This window comes from Oryx dammah, unplaced genomic scaffold, assembly GCF_014754425.2.
Source record: "Oryx dammah isolate SB20612 unplaced genomic scaffold, SCBI_Odam_1.1 HiC_scaffold_24, whole genome shotgun sequence".
NCBI classification, from domain to species: Eukaryota; Metazoa; Chordata; class Mammalia; order Artiodactyla; family Bovidae; genus Oryx; species Oryx dammah.
The window spans coordinates 81,858,411-81,885,078 of record NW_024070208.1 but is presented as its reverse complement, the minus strand read 5'-3'; the positions used below and the strand labels follow the sequence as shown (position 1 = coordinate 81,885,078).

The window sequence follows — 26,668 nt, the reverse complement described above, 5'->3', positions numbered from 1 at the left end:
CCCCTTCTTTTCCTCAACTGGAGTGCCCAGCATTCTCGTGCAACAGAGCTAAGACACACTGGATAAACAAAATGCGTCCTCTGTCCCCTGACCCATCCACTCAGCAGAGGGCAGAGAGGATATTTGAACAGAACTAAAGTCAGGAGTTTATCTCACTGATGAATCACAGCGTAAAACAGACATCCGCTCTATGACCACTTGCTTCTTACATTGATAACCTCAAAGATATTCAGAAAGCTTAATTTCTGGCTTAACAACCCTATGAGGAATTAGCTGGTTTGGAAACTCTCTTCCATATCCATTTCTTTGAGGAAAAAAAGTATCTTTCATAAAGATTTGGATGATCCAAGAATGGAAACAACAGTCCTTCCAGAAAGGCAGCTGTACCTAAAAATAGATCCAGGTAAAACCGGCTTCCTCAAGTACTTACTTAAAATATGACAAATAGTTGGATACAAATAATTACTACAGTTCAGAAAAAAATCATTTTGCTTTCTGGTGGAAATATATACATTCAGTCAGTTGCTATTGTCATTACAGTGAAACTTGATTTGGAAGGTCAAGTGCTAATCGCTCTAATTGCACCAGGAAGTAATGATATGTTTTTAAACATAGACAACTTTGCTTACTTCTTATACAAAAAATGGTGCCAGTGACTGGCAAGGTTGATTTCTATTTCTTAATGGCTATATTCAAAAGAGGAGTGTGTGTGTATTTATTGGAACTTAATTTTTGTAGTGTTAAGTCACTTCAGTCGTGTCCAACTCTGTGTGACCCTATGGACCGTAGCCCACCAGGTTCCTCTGTCCATGGGACTCTCCAGGGAAGAATACTGGAGTGGGTTGCCATGCCCTCCTCCAGGGGATCTTCCCGACCCAGGGATCGAACCCGCGCCTCTTACATCTCCTACATTGGCAGGCGGGTGCTTAACCTCTAGCACCGAAAGTAACTTTTGTAACTTTTGGGGAAAAAATCTTCTTTTGTAAGACTTCAGTTTCATTTGTGAATTGTCCTCAATTTGTAGCGTAACTGCTTTCAGGTTTAATTCTCGAGTACATGTTTATTTAAGTGCGTGTTTTTAAGAAATTTCTGTTTAATACTATTTTCAATTAGCATACAATTTAGTTTGTTATCCTTTACTTCTATACTACTGCCAAGGATAATATTTTCATTTGTATCACAATGAATAGGTATCAGTCCATGTGATCACCTATTTCATATATATCGACTGATTTTTCTATTTTACACACACAACACAGAGAATACACATTGACACACGTGTGTGCTAAGTTGCTTCAGTCGTGTCCGACTCTTTGTGACCCCATGGACTGCAGCCCCCCAGCCTCCTCTGTCCGTGGGGTTCTCCAGGCAAGAATCCTGGAGTGGGTGGCCATGTCCTCTTCCAGGGGATCTTCCTGACCCGGGGATCCAACCCAGGCCTCTCACATCTCCTGCATCGGCAGGCAGGTTCTTTACCACTGAGCCTCACACTGGGAAGCCCTACGCTGACAGGCAGGCACACTCAAACAATACCTGGTCAGATTTGATCACTTCAAAAATGTTGAGAGAAATAAAGGATTATACCCATGTAGGAAACATTACCTATGAAATTCTGCCTGTCTTTAAAGATGAACAAAGCAGAGTTTGCAAATGTTTTTAAAGATTTACTTGAAATTTTGCTTATTAAATAAATGATGGGTGTTAAGTGCACAGCCTCAGAAGTCAGACACATCTGGATGCTGGATTTTGTTTTACCATCTTAACAAACACTTTCCTGACCCAAATCTAGAGACTGATCTTGTCCAGACAGCCATCTTGGTAGGATAATAACTGCACACTGTAATCCTCATCATTGCAACACAATCCCTGGGATTCCATCCACACCAGCATTGATTGCTGAGACTGTACTGATAGGAGAGGTCCTAACAATCAGATGGGGGCAGGGGGGGCTCATGAGAAAGAGTTTGTCATCTTTAGAGAGAAACCAAAGAAAAAGACAGCCTTCCTGCACTGTCACAGGTCTACATATGACAACGTAGAGCCAGGCTGGCCATTCACCAACTGCCGTACTGCCCAGGTGACAGGTGCAGGGTAGGAAGAAAGCCTGGGTCTCTGACTGCCCTGCCGTGCTGCGGAATTAACCGACTCTACGCGTTCCCTACTGGGGACTTCTTACACCGAGTAATTGCTGCTGTCGTTTAGTTGCTAAGTTGTGTCCGACTCTTGCGACCCAGTGGATTGTAGCCCACCAGGCTCCTCTGTCCATGGAGTTTTCCAGGCAAGAATACTGGAGTGGGTTGCCATTTCCTTCTCCAGGGGATCTTCCCAACCCAGGGATAGAACCCAGGTCTCCTACACTGGCAGGCAGATTCTTTACCACTGAGCAATCAGGGAAGCCCATATCAAGTTATACTTTTTCCTTACTCTTTAAGCCAATTTGGGACAAGAGTAGATGTTAATGCATCCCAAAGCATCCTAACCAATTCTGCTGGCTTGAGGTTATTCATATTCCTACAACCAAAGAACTTTTTACAGAACAGTTTCAAATGTTCTTTTGAAAAGTTTCCAGAAGTCTACATTGAAAAAACTACAGTGTCAAGAGGAAAGGTCAGTATCTATCACTAGAAAAACTAGGTCATTCATTAAGAAGAGTCTTATTTCCATTTCAAGTACAGAGTTACTTTTTGACAACTAGTTATTTAGCAGAGTCAGTTGGTAAAAATCTGCCTGCAGTGCAGTGGACCCTGGTTCAATTCCTGGGTTGGGAAGATCCGCTGGAGAAGAGATAGGCTACCCACTCCAGTATTCTTTGGCTTGCTTCGTGGCTCAGCTGGTAAAGAATTCACCTGCAATGTGGGAGACCTGGGTTGGGAAGCTTCCTGGAGAAGGGAAAGGCCACCCACTCCAGTATTCTGGCCTGGAGAATTCCTGGGAATTCACCGCATTCACCATGGGGTCACACAGAGTTGGACATGCCTGAGCAACTTTCACTTCCAGGGAACTTCACATCTTTAAAGGTTCTGCTATGTGCAGATGTACTGAATGCAGCTGTGTTCTCCATGTGGTTTAGGAATAAACTCAGTCACCTCTTTCAGAAATGAATATAGAAAATCAGAATTGTGGGTCACCATGTAAGGAGGGGGGCTTCCCTGGTGGCTCAGATGGTAAAGAATATGCCTGCAGTGTGGGAGACTGGGGTTTGATTCCTATGTTGGGAAGATCCCCTGGAGGAGGGCATGGCAACCCACTCCAGTATTCTTGCCTAGAAAAATCCCCATGGACAGAGGAGCCTGGTCGGTTACAGTCCATGGGGTCACAAGAGTCTGACACGACTGAGCGACTAAGCACAGCACAGCATGTAAGGAGGGAATCACTTCAAATGAAAGAAAAAAAAAAATCAAGGGAAGCCCAGGGAATTCTGAGAAGAATGCAGCCTGAATTCATCTTTCTTATCATTCCTACAGGCTCTGATTTATCCCTCTTTCTTGAGACAAAGTAGAGGAGGCTAGAGGCCACTGGATGTTAGTGAGACCCTGGGCTCTAACAGGTCTTAGATACAGGAAAAGATGTGACCTTCTTCTCCCAAAGCCAGCTTTGGCAGTACTGAATCTGGGGCCAAGGTCTCAGTGGGTCTTGGAATAAATGGCAGAGCAGAAATCTGTGGGCCCAGGCACTGGGGGCACAAATCCCCCATGAGTATGCCAGGCGTCCCCAACCTGGAAAGGGCCCAGAAGAACCAGGTAGCGTGGAGCTAGTCCTCCCGTCCCTGAGGCTGGGAGAAGGTGAGCAGGGAGAGGAAGCGAGTGTCTCCCCGAAGGCCAATCCCTTGTAGGGAGACTGCAAGCTTCCCTGTGGGCACCAGGCTGGCTTATCCGGATGGAGAGGACTTGGTTTCCCACCAGCGGAACCACTAGAGGGAAGGGACAAGATGCTTAGGAGAGGTGAGAAGGTGTGAAAGAAAGAACACAGCAACCCTCCTGCACACACAGAAAACAGAGGCGGCGGGGACAGCCAGAGTTTTAAAAGTTAATGGAAAATTCAACTGTAGGAGATTATCTTATAAACTATAAAAGATTTCCATAATTTCCCAGTGAAACAGTTGGGTAGATGAATTACAAAGGAAAGGATGGTCACTTATGAGCTCTGAATTACTGGCCAGCTGGCTTAAGTGTAAGTAAAACCTCAAAACACAGAGAGACTTCATGTCAACACTACAACACAGGAGATGGTACAGGTTGGGGACTGGGGGGCGGGGATAGATTAAAAGACAACGATTTAAAAGCTTGTAGAAAGAAAACACCTTTCTTAATCTATGAAGGACCTCAAAGCACATTTTGAAAGTGCTCGCCAAACAGAAACTCAGAAAAATAGACCCAAGCAAGACCTAATGAAATTCTTGAATGTAGCAAAATGTGTAGGCTATCAAAATTTGTGAGATGCGTCTAAATCTATTTTTATGAGGAAAATGACAGCTTCAATTGCAAATTTTAGAAAAGAATGGTAAACCATTCACACAGTCTGAAAAAAATTAAAGAAGTAAAAGCAAATAAGCTTAAAGAAATGCAAAAAAGAAGAAAAGAAATGAATAAAACAGATAGCAAATAACCACACAATAGACAGGATAAAGAAAAGTGGTTGTCTGAAAAAGCAAATAGAACTAGTAATTTGAGGGGAGACAAATTGAAGAGAAAAAGAAAGTAGAAAGCTGCATTAACAAATGAAAAAGGGAATGTTTCTGGAGCTATTACAGATGCTCAAAAGGTAAGAAATGAACAAACTTTGCAGTAATAAGGGGAAACAGGAGTTGACGCACATTTATATTGTGTGCAAGGAAAACCAGTTGAGAAAGAAGGGAAGGAGGTCTCCAAATGAGGGGCAGTCCCTGTTTAGTTTTTCGTTCATGTTCTCGGTGCTGGAAGGAAGCAAAAATTGAAAACGCCTGCTTCACAGAGCTCGCACTCTACTGTGTAAGATCATCCATTTTGAACAATTTCAAATTTGATTGGATAGGTTTATGCAAAATAGTTTCTTACCTGGTTCTCAATTTCAGTCTTAATATGTGGCTGTCTCTCTCTCTTTTTCCTAGCTGTCCAAAAAAGTTGTCTACTTTGGGAGGATAGCCAAAACTTGTTTTGTTATTGTTGTCAAAGTCATCAGCAGATGGTTTTACTTATTATCTTTATGATTTGCCTCATTCTACTTACTTATATTGTTGTTCTTTGCTCTGACTTCAGTTGAATGCTGAAGCATTCATTTTCTTTCTTACTTGATCTCAATATATAGGTTATTAAATTTCTTATAGCTGTTGCTTAGTGAATTCAATCCTATTTGATAAGCAATGCTTTATCATTAATATTTTAAAGAAAAAATGACAATTTGATTTGAACTTCTACTTTGACTCAAAAGTCATTTTATGACATATTTATTCTTTTTAAGTTTTCAGGCATTTTTTCCATTGTAATACTATTTTTTACTCAAAGCATTATAATTTTCTTTTACTATTTCCATTTATAAAATTTAGTCTCTTTGTGGATTAGTAATACTGTCATTTGTCTGAATATAACACAGTTCAGTTCAGTTCAGTTCAGTTGCCCAGTCGTGTCCGACTCTTTGTGACCCCATGAACTGCAGCACGCCAGGCCTCCCTGTCCATCACCAACTCCTGGAGTCCACCCAAACCCATGTCCATCGAGTCGGTGATGCCATCCAACCATCTCATCCTCTGTCATCCCCTTCTCCTCCTGCCCTTAGTCTTTCCCAGCATCAGGGTCTTTTCCAATGAGTCAGCTCTTCGCATCAGGTGGCTAAAGTATCGGAGTTTCAGCTTCAACATCCATCCTTCCAATGAACGCCCAGGACTGATGTCCTTTAGGATGGACTGGTTGGATCTCCCTGCAGTCACAGGTACTTGAAAATAAGGTACAACCTTATTCATTTTATTAGTTAAGTCTTCAATACCCTTATTTTTTAACATGGTCTGTCACAGACTAATGGAGACCAATGCAAGTCTCTGGCAACTAGTGCTTTTTTCTGTGTATTTCTCTTTGTTTCTCCTTTGGATTTCGTTTTACAATTACTGAAGTTATGTTATTTATTATATGATTTAGTACAAGGATATTCAAAAAAGAGGAAGACAGTTACTCATGTCTAAGAAAAGAGATTCTTTTCCCCCAGATGTACAAGGGACACTTACCAAGTTTAATCAACACGAACAACTCAAAAAAGGAGTGTTTTACAGGCTGCTGTGCTAGCTTGCAAAGGTTGTGAGATCAGACCCTCTAGAAGAAGCCCATGTGCAACAAGACTCTGCATCCTATGAAAAGAGTCTCTGTTTTCTTGCCCCTGAATCTGAGCTGACCTTGTGAGCTGCTTTGACCAGCAGGATATGGCAGACATGACCGAGTTCCAGTTTCCACACTCTTGGACTACTTTTCTGAAACCACCATGTGAGAATGTCAGTCTGACCTTACTGCAGGACAGCATGACAGGGAGCGTCCCAGCCAAGAGCCAGCACCTGCTGCCAAATGTGTGGGTGAGGCCATCTCGAACCTCCCGGCCCAGCCTGGCTGCAGGGACCTGTGTCCACAGGAGAGAAGAGGATGTGACTGGCAGAAGAATCCCCACGGGAAGCCCACAGAATCACACAAGTAACACGTCGTCACTTCTGTAAGCCACTAAGTCAGCATGGGTCATTACTTAGCAACAGATAACTGAAACATCTGAGAAGGCGATGGCAGCCCACTCCAGTGCTCTTGCCTGGAAAATCCATGGACGGAGGAGCCTGGCAGGCTGCGGCCCATGGGGTCACTAAAAGTCTGACACGACTGAGTGACTTCACTTTCGCTTTTTACCTTCATGCATTGGAGAAGGAAATGGCAACCCACTCCAGTGTTCTTGCCTGGAGAATCCCATGGACGGGGGAGCCTGGTGGGCTGCCGTCTATGGGGTCGCACAGAGTCGGACACGACTGAAGCGGCTTAGCAGCAGCAGCAGCAGCAACAGCAGCAGCAGCTGAAACATCACACTCATTGGTTGTAGTTAATATAAACAGAAAGCATTACAAGCAGCCAATCAATGTGTTGTTTCCTTGAAAATGTAAAGACACATCCACAGATAAACTCTGATGCAAAGAGGTATGCAAAACTGAGGTTAGAAACCACCCAGAAAGTGGAAGGAAAACTATTTAAATACTAAAACAGCCAAGGCAACGAAAACAAAGCTATGGCCAAAACATACGATATTCAAAGGAATCAAGTGCTCATCTAAAGAAATTGGGGAAGGAATAAAACCAGGCAAAATAATCCAGGAAATGAAAACTAGTAAGGATAACAACCATTGATGATTAATTTGTTAATTATGACCAAAATTATGAAGGACAGGGAAGCCTGAGGTGTTGCAGTCCATGGGGTCGCAAAGAGTCAGATACAACTTAGCGACTGAACATCAACACAGGTATTGCTAGTTAGAATGTGAGTAAAGGGTACTCTTTCAAAAATGTAAATTAGTAAAATTTTTTTGGAAACTGATCTGCCAATATCTAGTAATGGTGAAAACACAGACACTTCAACTCAATAATCTTAATGCTGAGAATCTATCCATAAGAGGGGAAAGCATTAGAAAACTGCATATATATAAAGTCTCAAGAAAAATTAAATTCCATTATGTTTAGTCCTCTATTGGAAATCTGCAACTTCTCTTCTTGTACTTTCCTGCTACTCAAAATATAAACAAACACTCTCTGAATCTCAAATTGTTTTATTACCAAGTCTGATTGCTCAACAGAAATACAATTTTATAGGAAAATTTTTAAAAGCTGTATTAAATAATCGTGGGGAGTCATAAAATATGTTTAGTATGTCAGAATTCATAAATTGCATTTATTGTTAATTATATCTGAATGTACTACACTTGAAATGAATTTGCTGATTTTTTGTCTATTCCTTTTAAATGTAAGCTTCTTTGTTCTACCACTAGTTTAAAAAAAAAAAAAGAGGGTGATTTCCAGAATTCTAACCAAAAGCAAAATCAATTATCTCACAGCTACAGCTGTTTACATACTTTAAACCGAATAATAATTTTCTAATAGTTCCAAAATGAAACACAATCCAGACCATGTCAGTAGTTCCACACTCAAGAGAAGTGATCCTGATCACTTATCAACCAGCATTACTAGTAATAATTAACCAAGGCTGTGCTGTGCTTAGATGTTCAGTCGTGTCTGACTCTGTGTGATCCCATGGACTGTGGCCCACCAGGCTCCTCGGTCCATGAGGATTCTCCAGGCAAGAATACTGCAGTGGGTAGGCTATCCCTCCTCCAGGGGATCTTCCCAACCCAGGATTGAACCCAGGTCTCAAGCACTGCAGGCGGATTCTCTACCATCTGAGCTAACAGGGAAGGGCAATCAACTAAGGATAAGCCAGATAAAATAAACTGTACTCTGATGGTGACTATTAAAATCCTTCAGCATTTTAGAACACTAGTCTTAAACCATTAACTGTAGACATTTTTTGAGGCTTTTTAAAATTGAGGTATAAAAAATTGGCATATGACATATTGGTTTCAGGTATACAACATAATTCCATCTTTGTGTACACTACAAAGTGATCACCACAGTGAGTCTAGTTACCAACTGTTCCTGTGCAATGGATCCTTCCCTCATTTCACTCACCCCTACAAATCCTTTCCTTCCCCTCTGATAACCACAAGTCTGTTCTCTGAATCTATGAGTATTGTTTTGTCTGCTTTCTATCTGCCACCACGTGCAGATGAAGTCATACAGCATTTGTCTCTCTCAGTATGATTTATTTCACTTGGCAGGATTCTGTCAAGGTCCATCCATGTCACAAATGGTAAGATCCCCTCCTTTTTCAAGGGCAAGTTTTATTCTACTACATGTGTAGATACACACACATATATATACCACATTTTTTACTTAAAAGTTGCATTAAAATACACGTAACATAAAAGTTACCACCTTACCCTTAAAAAAAAATTGAACTATAGCCCATTTACAATGCTGCGTCAGTTTCTCCTGCAGAGATTCAGGTATACATGTAAACATATTCCTTTTCACTCTGCTATGGTCTTTATTACAGGATCTTGAATATAGTTCCCCACACTATACAGTAGGTCCTTCTTGTCTATCCATCTTATATACAGTAGTTTGTATTGACCTTACCCTTTTGAAGTCACTTTTCAGCTTCTCTTTAGTACGGCTGACGTTTGAATTTGTCATTCTCACCCCATCCCAGATAAGGACAGGTATTGTTTTGGGAACCTCCTGTGTGTCACGGATCCGCAGCAAGGAGAGGAATACCTGGAGGCACTGTACACAAGCTCTCAGGCTCCAGCAGCCGGCACTGTGAGGGGGCAAAGCCCTGGGCGGGGCTCAGAAAATCAGGGTTCTGATGACAGCTGTGTGGCCAGGGTTGGTCCCTGCTCCTTGGGTTTCCTTTCCCTTCCCTTTCATGTCTCTTCCACTCCAGTCAGTACAGAGAAAAGCATTTTGATTCCCAGGACGATCCCACAATGCCTCCAAGGCCCTAGTTAGTCGCTCAGTCGTGTCTGGCTCTTTGCAACTGCAAGGACTGTAGCCCGTCAGGCTCCTCTGTCTGGGAAATTCTCCAGCAAGAGTACTAGAGTGAGCCGACATCTCCTCCTCCAGGGGATCCTCCCGACCCAGGGATCAAACCGGCATCTCCTGCGTGGCAGGTGGATTCCTTCCCATCTGGGTCACCAGGGAAGCTCAAATAATGCAGGCAGCCTTCACCCGATCGACCGAAGGCCTGAATAAAACAGAAAGGCAGACTTTCCTTCGAGGGAGAACGAACTCCTCCTGCCAGTTAAGTGGGGACATAGGCCTTTTCCTGCCTCCAGACTTGAACTCAACTATGGGCTCTTCTTGTGTCTTGAGCCTGTTAATGTTCATAAGAGAACTTACACTATCAGATCCCCTGGTTCTCAGGACTTCAGACTTGTACTGGAATGTGTGTGTGTCTGTATTTACACATCTGTTCTGGAGAATATTTATTAATGCAATACCACATTTTGCTTATCCCTTCAGCCATCCGATGATGGATGGTGATCACCTTGGGTTGCTTCCACATTTTAGCTACTGTGAATAACGCAGCTATGAATGTGAGTGTGCAAATATCTTTGAGATCCTGCTTTCAACACTTTTGGATACACGCACAGAAGTGGAGCTGCTGAATCATGAGACAATCTTATTTTAAATTTTTTGAGGAACCTCTATACTGTTTTCTGAAGCAGCTGCACCATTTTACATATCCATCAAAGCACTACAGGCTCCCGTTTCTGCACAATCCTGCCAGTGCTTGTTAGTTTCTGGTTTTTGACAGTAGCCATCCAACAGAAGTGAAGTGATATGTCATTGCGGCTTTGATTTAGATTTCCCCGATTAGTGATGAAAAATGGACATTTTTCAGTTCAGTTCAGTTGCTCAGTCGTGTCTGACTCTCTTAGACCCCGTGAATCACAGCACGCCAGGCCTCCCTGTCCATCACCATCTCCTGGAGTTCACTCAGACTCACGTCCATTGAGTCGGTGATGCCATCCAGCCATCTCATCCTCTGTCATTCCCTTCTCCTCCTCCCCCCAATCCCTCCTGGCATCAGAGTTTTTTTCCACTGAGTCAACTCTTCGCATGAGGTGGCCAAAGTACTAGAGTTTCAGCTTTAGTATCATTCTTTTTTAAAGCTCTGTAAAAATTTACTTTAAAAAAGCAGTACAACATCGGCAAATCAATCAATGTAATTCACCACATTAACAAATTGAAAAATAAAAGCCATATGATTATCTCAATAGATGCAGAGAAGGCCTTTGACAAAATTCAACATCCATTTATGATAAAAACTCTCCAGAAAGCAGGAATAGAAGGAACATACCTCAACATAATAAAAGCTATATATGACAAACCCACCGCAAACATTATCCTCAATGGTGAAAAATTGAAAGCATTTCCCCTAAAGTCAGGAACAAGACAAGGGTGCCCACTTTCACCACTACTATTCAACATAGTTCTGGAAGTTTTAGCTACAGCAATCAGAGCAGAAAAAGAAATAAAAGGAATCCAGATTGGAAAAGAAGTAAAACTCTCACTGTTTGCAGATGACATGATCCTCTACATAGAAAACCCTAAAGACTCTACCAGAAAATTACTAGAGCTAATTAATGAATATAGTAAAGTTGCAGGATATAAAATCAACACACAGAAATCCCTTGCATTCCTATACACTAATAATGAGAAAGTAGAAAAAGAAATTAAGGAAACAATTCCATTCACCATTGCAACAAAAAGAATAAAATACTTAGGAATATATCTACCTAAAGAAACTAAAGACCTATATATAGAAAACTATAAAACACTGATGAAAGAAATCAAAGAGGACACTAATAGATGGAGAAATATACCATGCTCATGGATCGGAAGAATCAATATAGTGAAAATGAGTATACTACCCAAAGCAATTTACAAATTCAATGCAATCCCTGTCAAGCTTCCAGCGATATTTTTCACAGAACTAGAACAAATAATTTCAAGATTTGTATGGAAATACAAAAAACCATGAATAGCCAAAGCAATCTTGAGAAAGAAGAATGGAACTGGAGGAATCAACCTGCCTGACTTCAGGCTCTACTACAAAGCCACAGTCATCAAGACAGTATGGTATTGGCACAAAGACAGAAATATAGATCAATGGAACAAAATAGAAAGCCCAGAGATAAATCCACACACATATGGACACCTTATCTTTGACAAAGGAGGCAAGAATATACAATGGAGTAAAGACAATCTCTTTAACAAGTGGTGCTGGGAAAACTGGTCAACCACTTGTAAAAGAATGAAACTAGATCACTTTCTAACACCGCACACAAAGATAAACTCAAAATGGATTAAAGATCTAAATGTAAGACCAGAAACTGTAAAACTCCTAGAGGAGAACATAGGCAAAACACTCTCCGACATAAACCACAGCAGGATCCTCTATGATCCACCTCCCAGAATTCTGGAAATAAAAGCAAAAATAAACAAATGGGACCTAATTAAAATTAAAAGCTTCTGCACAACAAAGGAAAATACAAGCAAAGTGAAAAGACAGCCTTCCGAACGGGAGAAAATAATAGCAAATGAAGCAACTGACAAACAACTAATCTCAAAAATATACAAGCAACTCCTGCAGCTCAATTCCAGAAAAAATAAACGACCCAATCAAAAAATGGGCCAAAGAGCTAAATAGACATTTCTCCAAAGAAGACATACGGATGGCTAACAAACACATGAAAAGATGCTCAACATCACTCATTATTAGAGAAATGCAAATCAAAACCACGAGGTACCACTTCACACCAGTCAGAATGTCTGCGATCCAAAAATCTGCAAGCAATAAATGTTGGAGAGGGTGTGGAGAGAAGGGAACCCTCCTACACTGTTGGTGGGAATGCAAACTAGTACAGCCACTATGGAGAACAGTGTGGAGATTCCTTAAAAAATTGCAACCTTATGACCCAGCAATCCCACTGCTGGGCATACACACTGAGGAAACCAGAATTGAAAGAGACACATGTACACCAATGTTCATCGCAGCATTGTTTATAATAGCCAGGACATGGAAACAACCTAGATGTCCATCAGCAGATGAATGGATAAGAAAACTGTGGTACATATACACAATGGAGTATTACTCAGCCATTAAAAAGAATACATTTGAATCAGTTCTGATGAGATGGATGAAACTGGAACCAATTATACAGAGTAAAGTAAGCCAGAAAGAAAAACACCAATACAGTATACTAACACATATATATGGAATTTAGAAAGATGGCAATGATGACCATGTATGCAGGACAGCAAAAAAGACACAGATGTGTATAACAGACTTTTGGACTCAATGGGAGAGGAAGAGGGTGAGATGACTTGGGAGAATGGTATTGAAACGTGTAATATCATGTAAGAATCGAATTGCCAGTCTATGTCTGATGCAGGATATGGCACGCTTGGGGCTGGTACGCGGGGATGACCCAGAGAGATGTTGTGGGGAGGGGGGTGGGAAGGGGATTCAGGTTTGGGAACGCATGTACACCCGTGGTGGATTCATGTCAATGTATGGCAAAACCAATACAGAATTGTAAAGTAAAATAAAAAATAAATTAAAAAAAAAAAAGCAGTACAAACACTAACTTATTTACCATGTGAAATGAAGCAGAGTTCCTGTTCATTGATTGGCAGATCTTCTCAAATAGGCTTATAAAGAAAACCTCAGTATTCTTCCTGTGTATCTTTTCTTCATTTAGTTTTTTGTTTGATCTTTCTGTGTATCTTTTTAGTCTCACACCACGGTCATACTCTCAACTGACAACACATGTGTGGAAATTTTCCCCCATCAGTAGTTTTCTGCGAAGCCAGCTGGCTGTCCATTTCAATATCAGAATTGAAATGGATATCAGAATTGGATACAGAAATGAGTAGCAGCTGCATACTTCAATTCTGATATGTCTGTCTGGGGTTATGTCAGATTCCGCAGGTTGAGGGCTCAGCCCCACAAGACGGCCTCCACCCCACTTCCAACGCTGATCGCAGGTCCAGGCTGTCTCCGTCTGGGTGCCAGGTGGATGGGGCGGGGCTCACAGACTTCAACTTCTAACATGTAGAGAATCCAGATATTCACAAGAATAAGCATATTTGCTACAGCTTACGATTTAACAAATAAACCACATCTTTTAAAGGGACCTGAAATCTGAAGTTCACTAGACGCTCTTGTGTTTTCCAATTAAGTTTAGATCCTTCAAATTTCAACATTATGAAAATACTTCTATTTTTAAAATACCTATAAACATATTAGGTGGAAAATGTATGATGGAGAAAATTGTGTACCTAATGCTACTATATCCCTAAGAAGTAGTTGTTGACATAAATGGATAGATTGAGATGATTGATCAATAGGTCAACAGATTGATACAGATGGATGGCAGATATATGGAATATTTTATGCATAAATATATATGTGCATAGATAATGTTTGTCAATTTACAACTGAAATGTTTTAAATAACATTTCTTTATTTGAGGTAATTTACAAGCTGATCCACAACACCCTGACTTTTAAAACTAGCCATTTTGTTTTTAAAATTATTATTATTATTATTTGGCTGTGCCCTGGGGCTTGTGGGATCTTATTAACAGTTCCCAGACCAGGGATTGAACCCCCACCTTCAACAGTGAAATTGCAGCATCCTAACCACTGGACCGCCAGGGAATTCCCACTGGGTACTCTGACTTTTAATACCAGACGTTATCACTAAAAAAGACTACTTCAAAATAAATAAATAAATAAATAAAAAAGACTACTTCTGTTAATGAGGGGAGGGGGAAAATTATTAAAGCAATCATACACCAAAAAATTCTCTGCTGTCTTTTCAATATTAAGTACAAGAAAACCCACATTTTTGTCCAAGTTCTCTTTTTATTAAGATTTCACTTATACCTTGTCAACACATTGCATGTTAATTAAAAAATGAACAATGTTGAGTTCTCTACCTACTAATGATCTCTTCCTTGCTTCTTCCCCAACAGCAGTCTTTCCCCAATCTGTAATTAATATCAACAGGTTAATGTATATACTGTGTATATTATATAAAGTCAAATGGCATAAACAGATTTGATACCAACACCTTTCTCTTTATTCATATACATATATATATACCCACCTACATATTATTCCCTGTTTACATATATGCTTTCTAATGGACTAATGCTACTTGCATTGCACTGCAATACATTTTCTTCAGTAAAATATACCATGGGTATTTTTCTGGATCAAACTTACAAATTTTAATTCCTTTGATAATTTATTATTTCCCACTGATGGAGTGTCAAGCTTTTTTGTTGTTTCATTGTTTTGGCTACTACAAAAAAAAGTCACATTACAGTATAATTCTACACAGGTTCTCATCTAATTGTATTTTCAGGACAGACTGCTCAATGTGAAAACTGGGTTAAAAAGTGATAAAACAAAACTTATTAATAGTTACATACAATCTGGTCTTTGAAACATCACAGTTCACAGTGCTGCTAGCGCCTTGCTTCTGATGATGCGCAGCCGGTGGCACTCGTCTGCGTCTCCCCTTCGCTGTCCAGTTCCTGGGGACTCTGCTCTTTGATAAAAGGAGCCGTTCTAGGCTATGACCTCAATTTGCTAATCTTGTTCACCATGATACCTTATACCAAATTTTATCACCCACGTGTAATTACATCTGCGATGAACACTCAGCAAGCTCAGGAACACTCCAGTCAAGGAGTCAACTCATTCATTCATTCAGACCCTGAACAAGGATACAAACCTTGTTCTGAGCAACCACGTGCCAGCTACTCCCGGGTGGCGCTAGCGGGAAGGAACCCACCTGCCAACGCAGGAGACTTGGGTCTGATCCCTGAGTCAGGAAGAGCCCCTGGAGGAGGAAACGGGGACCCACTCCAGTATTCTTGCCTGGAGAATCTCACGGAGCCTGGTGGGACACAGTCCACAGGGTCGCAAAGAATCAGACGCAACTGAAGTGACTTAGCATGCACACAGGCCACCCACTGCCCAGAGCTGCGTAGAACACCTCATTCTCTGTCTCCTCTGAAACTTCTCTCCTTCTCCTACTCCTCAGGCTAGGTCCTACGTTCTCCTTTCCTTTCACACTCTTGCCCTAACCATTCTCATCCACTCTCTCCTGGTTTTAAAACTGTGGACAAATACACATAACACAAGACTGACCACTGTATCCATTTCTGGATGAGCAGTTCGGTGCATGAAGTAGTCACACCACTGTCCACCACCCGTTCTTATAGCGCCTCCGGTGGTGACTCAGACACCCATCTATAGCCCAGAGCTCCTTCCCCAAACCAAGAGGCCTTTTCAGCATCTTCTTTTGGATGCTCTAACCCTCAGGTGTCTCTTAGGTACAAACAACATAAACCATCTCCAGCTAATCAGGCAGAAAAGGATTCTAATGAAGGGAGGCAGGGGAACTTCAGGAATCTTTGGAAAGAATGAAAAGAATCATGCTTCATCATGTTCGGAGCATGGGTATGTATATATACACACAGATACATATATATATATATGGACTATATATATATAGTGCCAAGTAGCTGGCACTTGGCACTAGTGATAAAGAACCTCACTGCCAAAGCAAGAGACAACAGGAGAAGTGGGTTTGATCCCTGGGTCGGGGAGATCCCCTGGAGGAGGGAATGGCAATCCACTCCAATGTTCTTGCTGGGAGAATCCCGTGGACAGAGGAGCCTGGCCGGCCATAATCCATGGGGTTGCAGAGTCAGGCATGACTGAGCAACTATCACGCACTCCCCTTAATAAGACAGGAGTTACATTCTCTAACCAGACCCAACTACTCATCATCTTTAGGGTGTAAAGCAAGAGTTTGAAAGTGAAAACAGGAATGTGGAAAAAACTACCCTCTGAAAGATAAGAACTAGAGATCTGAAAACTGCTCCCCCGGGAATCCAGGTTGGTGATCCCACAAGGAAGTGCACTGGGGACCCTACTTTGCTCTTCCAGGTGACATCTTCTCTGCTTGCAGGGGGCCACTTTCCCGTCATCTACCTGGTTCTGACACTATCTAAGCAAACAGATTTCTGGTTACGGAAAGCAAGCTACAGACCCCTAAAGGTCAAGTGACTATTGGGGCATCTTTATAATCAATCCCAAACCATTAACTCAATACTAATGAGAAGCAGAATCTCACAAAAAGGCCCTTTATGAGCTCTCAAGGCAACACTAAGAACAGTTAGAATCCATTTATTCCTAGATTGATGTGACTAATTAAATGCTCTGGGTCTCATCCACCAGCAGTTCACATACAGGAACTATTTAATATTAGCCTAAATGAAACCTATGTGGGAGAATAATATGATGGAAGAGAAAGTAGATCTTCTACCGTTTATTCACACCAATAAAAATTCATTAATTTCAGTAGAAACTCACAAATTTATTGACCACTGAGGAAGCTTTAATGTCCTTTCATATAATTTAGGTTAATAGAAAAGACCGAAAACAAACTACCTTAAGACATTAATCAAACTTTTAATGTATCAATTTATTGCATATGTCAGTACAGAAAAATAGAAAGTATATTTTAAAAGAAATTTATTGTAAAAAAACAAATGTAAATGTTTGCTTGCCATGATTACCACATAATGCACTATAACATTCAAATCTGAGTTATAAAATTTTCTTACGGCTTCAAATAAACTATGGCAAATAAAAAAATACGATTTACATTATGAAACTGGAATAACTTATTTTATCCCGAATGTATCTGAATGGGTTAAAAACAACTTGAATTTTCAGCATATGGTGTACAGACAGAAATTGTTCAACATACACTCATCCCTGTTACCTATGTATATATGACACTTTTCATAAAAGTGTCTCTTATACACAGTCCTACTGATAAACTACATTTTTGAGAACCCAAATATAAATGGAGGTATATTTGCGCCATCTGGCGAAACTGTGTTGACTATTAGAATGAGCGCATTTATTTTGCCACACAAATGAACACACTATTTCTGATTAGCTAAGATGATGTGCGTATATGGCAATACAAGTTTACAGAAGTACTTTTTATTTTCTATTCTGATTTAAAAAATAGATGTCTGTGCTCTGTCATTCACAACTTTACCTGAGTGATATGAAAATATGTAAATTTAAACAGATAATCCAAAAGTACTCTTTTCACGTTTCTTTCTCCGTAACTGCAGTCAAACACACTAAGAAAAACGGAGAGGGGAAAGGTCAGTGGAGGTTTTCGGTATCTCTCAATCACGACCTAATTTAAAAAGGGATGTCCGTGACATCCCTTTTAAAGACTTACCGTATTTACTCCTAACCTCAAGGAAGGGACTCAATCAAAAACTACACCTTGGCTGGGCTTGCATGATAGTTTATATAAAATTGAATATGGCCTTCATTAAGTCCACCAAACAAGCCCAGACCCATCTCAAACCAAATGTTATAAACTACTCATAAGAAATGTGTATGAGAGCTTCAGGTGGCATGAATCCTCAGTGTTACAGCATCAGTAACCTGGTGACACAAAGGTAGAACACGGGTTATCATCAACCGTCTACAGTCACGAAAACAATAAAGTGAAGCTGCCCCGTCACAAAATTCAGAATACCATTTTAATGAAAACACCAGTTTTATAGTCAAAGTATTTGCAAAAATGTAGGGCGGATGCAACTAGCAGGTGCTCCAGCCGCCTTCTCTGTTAGAAATGCCTCGGCTCCCACGCTCCGTGTTCCATGTTCTGCTTGTCACCAACCTCAGCAGCTAAGTACGTCCTAGATCCTCCCTCAGGGACCACGTCTCATTCACCTGGCCAGTTGTCTCTATCTTGCTAGTATTCTTTTATCTGTTAGGAACGGTTTCCCCCTGTATTTTGCAGGGTCTTTCTTTAGGATACTCTTTGCCATTTTACTTCCAATAATCCCTTTTAGAATAATGGATTTTGATCTCAATGAATTTTCTTCTATTTAAAAAAAATCACACTAGGATTTCCAAATTATAGTTAAAACCTCCTCCAGAAACGCCTACAGCTGCTCTTGCATAAATGAGACAAATTAATAAACAAGATGGACACAAGCCCATACCCACTAAGAGATGAGTCCTAAATGAAGGTGTGACTCATGAATTCATGTTTTCTTGACCAGTTGCTTTGGCCACAAAAATTAGATGTTAAAAAAAAAAAAAAAATGATGCCATGGGCTTCATGAACCCCTGATAATAGGAGTTTGTCTTCTACCTGTTTCCCATGTAAGGAAATAGCCTCAAATACAGAATGACGCTAGGAAAGAAAGATTTAAATACTACAGCCCTAGACACAACCTCTCTCCTGTGCTGCAGAAAGAAAGGCTCCTCAACCCAAAGAGAAGAATGAAGGCAGGAATGGGATACACACAACTTCTAAAGTCCTGGTGCAAAAAAAAGGGGGTGGGGAAGTCGCTAAAAAAAAAAAAAAAAAACCCCGAAGTACTAAGAAAAACAGCAGCATTAAACAAAACACGGATGAAGAAAAGGCTTTTTATGCTTCATCAGCATAATGTTTGTAACTAAAGTCGATAAATGGCTCCACAGTGTGCTAAATGATCACAAGAAAACATAATGTACTTTGTAGACGCTAAAAAGTGACCCAAGTCTGGGTAAGCTCATGTTTACACTATTTTTCAGGTCTTCTTTCTTTTTAATGTATTACTATCTGGGATAGTCATTCTACACAGCAATGACTGACAGGATGAAAGCAGCCTTTAATTGTTGTGAATTTATACGTACAAAATACACCTTCCATGATATGCATTTCAAATTAAAAAAAAAAATCCATGATGTTTTTACAATTTATAGAAAAGATTTGTCCTTGAGAAATCACACTTGCTGTATTTTATTTTTTCTTTAAACACTGACAGAAAGTGAGAGACAAGAATGTGATTTGGCAAAAGTGTCTCTAGCCCTGTCTTCACAGAAAGAGTTTTTGACTGGGGTCAAGATTACTGACCCATTCTTTCTCTGCCTGAGCTGCTTGCACAACGCCAATAAATACAGCTAAAATATTCAAAACAGCGTACGTCAGAGCTGATGTAATAATGTACACATCTCAATTACATCTAATTTTTGAGGACTGCTTATGTTTTTTCAGGTAAATCTTATAAGTTTAAGGGGCTCTTTTTTTAAATAAGATTTTTTCTTACTCTTCTCTATGTCTAAATACTACTTCTCACTTACAGCCATTTTAATGGTTAAATGTGGTAATAGGTTCTGTGATAAAAAGCTCTACAGTTCTTTCACTCACACGTTCTCACATGTAGAAAATGAATAAAGACTTCCTAAAGCTGTCCTTTGATGCAGCCCCTCTATTTATAACTGAAACATTAAGCTGAAGAATGTAATTTTCATTTACTTTTCTTTTTGTCACTTCTATTTTCAGAAAGTCCAATAAATGTTACCTTGGCTTCAGGGGGATAGATCCACCTAGATATTTGGATTTAAAAAAGCAAATGTAGGAATTTTTGTAAAACAGTATGTACAATAACGTAGTAAGACTTCCTAATTGATTCTTAAATAGGTTCTGATCTTCATTATGACTGCTATTAGTGGTTCAGCTGTAGACTTACAAAATGACAGAAGCTAAAATTCTTTTTGCCACCAAAATTATTGATACAAATGTTAAAAAGTTCAAATATGCACATCTAAGCTGCAGTAAAAGTCTCAATTTCTGTTTTTACATGCCATGATCCAGACTGTACCTAACAAAACATGGTACATTTACACTGGAAAAGGGGGTCCCATTTATTTTGAAGAAAAGGCTGGATCTCAGGATTCAGCAGAGCAAAAGTCAACGGTGACCTGCACATAGGTCTCAATTTCATTTCTGGCTAAAAACAAAATAGAGTTTACATAAAAATAGATATAACCCAGGTTACCATATACACTGGTATATGATCAGTACTATTTACATTAAAAACAGTGCATTGCGTAAGTCAAGGAATAAAATACCACCATGCGTTTCCTTTTTTTTTTTTTTCATTTCCATTTTTAAGGTGAAAAATGCAATCACAGAACTGAGGTTGCTTACCATGATTGTCCCAATATTTATGAAAGGAATAACACCCAAAGGCTTCTCATTTACATGTCTCCTTCCACACTTAGGTATTAATCTAAGTGTCACACGGATTACACGTACATCTTGAGCAACAAGAAACTTTTGAATATGCTATAATAGCATATTAAACTAAAGATATGGATAAGCAACCACACTGAAAAGTCTGATGAAAATGTATGAGATAATCCCAATAATTATAGTTTTTCAAATGTAAAAAACTATTTGGATCATTTTAAAGGAGCACTGAAGTCCTTTCAAAGTTTAATGTCACTCTTCAGACAAGTACAGACATAACACACTTCCAGAAAGGAGTATTTTTTATCATTCTGCACAAATTAAAATACAGTGCTTTAATGAAAAAGAAAAGCATCATATAATTGTTACATTAGATGAAGTTTTGGCCATCTCTTCAGGAGAAGGACTCTTTATTACTTCTTTGATGAACTGTTCGAGGGCCGTGAAGTAACCCTGGCACTGCCATGTATCGTTATGAGTTCCATCGGGAAAAATGGCTAATCTCTTAGTCCGAGACGGGGAGAGCTCATAGAGCTGCTTCATCATTACCGGTGGGATTAACTGGTCGGAGAGTCCGGAGATGAAGAGAGAAGGCATTCTGCACTGAGAGATTTTTCTGTAGGACAAGAACTTATTTTTGTAGCACCATAAAGGAAGGTAGCGCATCGGAAAGAATGAGAATAAAGTGCTGGCCATGTGCGGTATGCTTAAAAACGTGTTCTCAACCATGATGGCTGAAATCCTGTGTGAATTCTCAGAAGCCAAGTGAATCGCTACCGCTCCTCCCAAGGAACGGCCAAACAGGAAGACTTTCGTCTTGTCAAGGTCGGGTCTGCTCATCACATAGTCCAGCACAGCCTCAGAGTCAAGGTAGAGCCCTTCTTCACTTGCTTCTCCTTCACTCTTTCCATAGCCTCGGTAGTCGACCAGCAGGAGATTAACTTTGAGGTTAACCAACATAAGCAAGGCGTTTGGCAGCCTGTGGCCTATGTTGCCTGCATTCCCGTGAAAATAAATTATAGTCGGGGAATAGGGTGAGCTGTCTCCAGTGTATCTTATCAAAATAAGATTCAGACGCACTCCATCTTTGGTTCTGATGAAAATGTTTTCATGTGGAATACCAGTGGGCATGGGAACATAAAGGCGTGAAGAAGACGGCTGTTCTGGGAAGTAAAGCAATACATCCTGGAATTTATACAGAATACCTGCTATTGATATGAATATTAACAGAAGTAAAACAATGCCCCCATACAGATGAAAGGTCACTATTAAAGATAAAAGAGAAATGCGGCAGAGAGCCCAAGACCAGGAAGCCAAAGCTACCAGCCATCTTTCAACAAAGTTCCACAGCATCCAGGACTTTTCCATCGTGGCTCTCTGCAAGTGTCCTAGAGAGAGAAAGAGAGAAAGAGAGAGTCAGTGAGGTGACATGTATCTATTATAGCTTAAAAGTTAGATCCATGATATAACAAATCCCATCACGAGGAGAATCCTTGGAAACCTACATCAGTCCATCCACAAAACCGACTGTTCTAATTCTCTTGGTCCCTTCAGTTCTCAAGCTGTTTTCACCCTCCACTGCTGTATTGATGAAAGACAAATATGCATCAAATTATATTCATTTTCTAAAAAGAAAAAAAAAATGCAGGGTTTTTTTTTAATGCATTAAAAATACTTTCATTCATGTATCTTCCTTGATTTAACAGGAAAATAAACTGATGCCATGCTCCCCATTTTTTCCAGGAGGGAACAGAGGCTCAGGAGCCTAAGTGGACTGGCCATGTCCCAGCTCTGCAGGTGGAGAGCCCGGAGGTCAAGAAGCATGCTGGCGAGGCTCCTGGTGCGCCCAGGGGTCAGCTGAGGAGGCGAGGCTGACACATCACATCACATCAGCTGCAGGTCTGCTGTGCATGCTGTACGCTGATCACCACAGCAAGTCTAGTTAAAGGCCATCAGCCTATGCAGGTGCAGGCGCAGCACCCTTTCCTTACAGGGCGGACGTCTGCGGTGGCGCCTCACGGCAGCTCCGACCTGCGTTTCTCTAACTGGTGGCGCTGAGCACCTCTTCATGCACCACTGGCCATGCACATGTCTTCTCTGGAGGGATGTCTATTAGGTCTGCACATTTTTTGATTGGGTGGTGGTGTTTTGCTGTGTTTTTGATATTGAGCTGTATAAGCTGTTTGTCTATTTTGGAAAATAAGCCCTTGTTGGTCTCATGATTTGCGAATATTGTTTCCCAGTCCGTAGGTTGTCTTTTCATTTTGTCTATGGCTTCCTTCGCTGGGCAAAAGCTTTTAAGTTTAATTAGGTCCCATTTGTTTATTTTTTGCTTTTGTTTCCATGACTAGAGAAGACAGATGCAAAAAACATTGCTGCAATTTATGTCAAAGAGTGTTCTGCATTCTTCTCAATGAAACCGTACATGAGATTGTCTGACTTTCTCTGATAGGTCATTATTAGCATATAGAAACACAACATATTTTTGTATATTGATTTTGTATCCTACACCTTTACTGAGCTAAGTAGGTTGAGGGCAAATTTTATTAAAGGGGGAGTTAACAGAGTCTAACCTGTCAAGATCAATCCAATATACTTTATTGTCAATTTTCCATATTATAGAAAAAATTTATAATTAAACTAGAATAAAAAAATAAAGTATCCCCCCCCGCCCCAATTTGGAGGTTCTTGCATAGCTAAATTTAAAAAACAATTTAAAACTGTGCTCAATCGCTCAGTTGTGTCTGACTCTTTGAGGCCCCATGGACTGTAGCCCACCAGGCTCTTCTGTCCATGGAATTTTCCAGGCAGGAATCTTGGAATGTGTTGCCATCTCCTTCTCAAGGGGATCTTCTCAACACAAGGATAGAACCCTCGTCCCTTGCATCTCCTACATCAGCAGGCAGATTCTTTACCACTAGCGCCATCTGGGAAGCCCTTTCTAATACTGTATTATTTTTCAGAAACAGTCTAGTAATTTGTGTTTCACAACTGATTTAAAAGAAACTTTAGACTGCTAGCATTGTGCAACATGCTCAATCTTTTATATAGCCCTTACTGCAATTTCACACCCATGAGGCAACAACGACTGCTGCGGTATACTGATAAGGTAAACACTCAGGGGACCGGTGTGAAACAAAGGCACAGGAATTCTATCTGAGAACCAGAGGTAAGTGAAGAAAATTACTCACTGGAGAAAAATCTTTTAAAACCTTGCTGAAAAATATAACTGATGTAAAGAAAATACAGAGGAAAAGCTTTCAGAAGTCAATGCTTTTATAATCAAATAAAATTTACACATACTGTTTTAAAAAGGCAAAAGAGGTGAGATGCTACAATTTTTTGTATTCATCTACTTATTTACCATAAAAAAATTCTCTTTTACTCACTAACAAAACTATCCATAAATTTAGTCTTAAATTTAATGAATAATTCTCAATGACTTATTTTTAAAATTTTACTGTATGCCATAAACTTTTAAATGTAGCATTTTAGTTCATCAAATTAAACACTGAAGATCAAGTTAAATTATGCTGGCTATACAGATGAATTAGATGATTTAACAGATTTAATTTTTCATCATTATCTCACCAAAAATAGCTAACTATTTCACTAAACATGGATTTTCAAATTTGAGTTTTTTTCAAATGACTCTCTTTGAATACAAACCAACAGCCTAGCATTTTTCTGAAGTTGCTCTGAAATCAATACTGCCACCCAGTTGTGGCAAGTTTTATTACAATAAGCTTGACGATAAGCCAGAGAAAAGCAGGTATGGGAGGTGAAGACAAAAATCCAAGCCTAAAAGACACGGCAGCAGCACCTGAGCATGAGGGGTCAGAGCTGGGTAGAACCAGGCTGCAAGAGGCTACACTCCAGCAGCCGAACAAGCCAAGGGCACGGAATCCTGAACTCCAGCCCCAGGCTCCAGGTCGCCAGCCGGCGTGGTTCTCAGTCCAGGACGACCATCAACCAACAGCACACAGGGCTGCTCTATAACCGTCACTGTAGGGGCGGGTCTCAGAGCCACATCTGACCACCTTCCTTTTTCATCTAATGCTAACACTTACTTAATTTAATCCTTATTTCTCTAAGTGTAAGAGAATGACTTTCATTTGCACCTAGGAGTTGTACAAGAAAATTTGGAAAGAGACTGGCATTTATCTGATACATCAAAACAAAACAATGTTTGTATAATGATTAGGATTAATAAGGTCTGGGATATAACATACAAATACACTAGAGCACTGTACCATTTGGGAAAAATATATCATTTAAGATATTTCTTTAGTGAAAAAAGGTCCTTTTTTTTTTTTCAAAGTCAAGCCAATCATTTATGGCAGAAGTATCTGAGAGATGAGTAACTCAAATATCATTTGTTCTGTGACATATCAGGAAAAAAAAAAACAAAACAGTAAAATCCCATCACCTTAAAGTCTGCTCTCCCATGTATTTGTTAAGTAATCTTGGGTATATCATTTATTGTCAGTTTGAATTTTCTTTTCAGTAGAATGAGAATTTCTAAAATGCTCACGTAACTGCATTCTGAACACTGGACATGTATATTTAAGAGTGGACATCAGGAAAGTGGCATATTTGAGTCCATTATTGCTTACGAATAATAGGGTTAACCTTGCAGTTTTCCACAAAGCTTTCCTGAAAAGTCACCTACATTAAATGACTTTGTGATACACAAATGCAATCTTGCAATGGACTGTTACACTGTGTAAGTCAATAAAAGTCAATTCACTTTGAGGAATAGCAAATGGAAGTCAATTTTAAGGATTGGTTGATAAAAAATGTTCTAGAGAGTGTGTGTGTCTTCTCTTTAATACACTGCAGCATACGGGTGGTTTAGAAAGAGACCTCTGCTCACAGACTGCCTCATGTTTCCTAACCCAATTTGCCAGTGACTTCTGCTCCCCATTGTGTACCATACCTCCACGCTCTTAAAGGAACTGGATCTAGCAAGCAATCCAGGAAGGACTTCTTATTTAACAAATTTGATGAAACTATCAACGAAGTACAATTATTCAAGCCATAACTCGAGCCATCTGTTGAGATGTAAAAATAACTTTGCATAAACCCAGATGCTATGATGGTCAGTAAAAAATGAACACTTCCTTGAAAACAGTCAACAGATCCTAGAGCTAGCAGTAAGTTTCCCATTTGTTTTGCCAAACAAAAATTACTGTGAATAAAGGGTTAACAAAACCTCTTCTCTCTGGAAAAATAACGAGCTCTGGCTAACCCTCAGCACTGTTTCCCTGGGAACCTCCTACAGGTAGGCAACCAGAAATGTTTCTGAGGAACTCTCTGTGTGGTGGGCTTGACGCCACCGCTGGGCTGAGTCTGGGCTGCGCGGGGTAAGGGACGTGCCTGGCGCGCTCTCGACTGAGTCCTGGACAGCACGCCTGTGTCCCGCAACAGAAGGCCCCACTTCCCGTGCCATGGGGCATGAAGCAGTTCGGTCACAGCGCCGCCTGCTCGCAGCCCCGCGTCCTCTCCCCTCCAGCCTGAGCCGTCACTTGGAATGGCACACGCGACGCTGCCAAGCCGGGTCTTCTATCCGCATCTTTCAACAAGGCAGTGGGAGCTGGGATCGGGTATGGTCTACTGTGTCTTCTGAGAGTGTCCAGCTGAGCCCAAGACCCCTGCTGCTGGTCATGCAGAATAAGCAGGGCAATTAGTCACTCCTTAGAAAGTACATCTTAGGAGGCAAGCATTTATGAAAGGTGTTGCCGGAAGAGATGGATTTTTTGCCAGGCTCTTTTGCATGCTGCAATGCATTTGCTGATAACATCTTAGAACCATAAGCAATCAAGATAAACAGTAAGTTTAACACACCTGAAGTGAAACCAAAGTTTACACTGGTTAGAAAAGTTGTTTGGAGGGAAAGGACGTTAGGCCTGTTGAGCACAGAAGCTTGGTCCCCAGTATCCGTCATCTTCCACGCTTCTTTGACATTATTA

General features: G+C 40.4%; 1 protein-coding gene across 3 annotated transcripts in view; it reads right to left on the bottom strand.

Moving 5' to 3' along the window:
- Nucleotides 1-7,547: 7,547 nt before the first annotated feature.
- ABHD13 (abhydrolase domain containing 13) overlaps nt 7,548-26,668 on the bottom strand; it is a 28,926-nt gene continuing 9,805 nt past the window's right edge. Inside the window, exons 2-4 of one of the 3 annotated variants that reach the window (XR_005725719.1) lie at nt 19,052-22,084; nt 11,890-11,905; nt 7,548-7,561 (exon numbers count right to left, since the gene is read on the bottom strand). Coding sequence is in view for 2 of the 3 variants with exons in the window: in XM_040267293.1 (XP_040123227.1) it covers nt 21,051-22,064 (1,014 nt within the window). In the remaining variant the exon portion in view is untranslated. Of the gene's footprint in view, nt 7,562-11,889; nt 11,906-17,153; nt 22,085-26,668 lie in introns of those variants that run through there. The other 2 variants (XM_040267293.1, XM_040267292.1) reach the window with 2 other exon arrangements.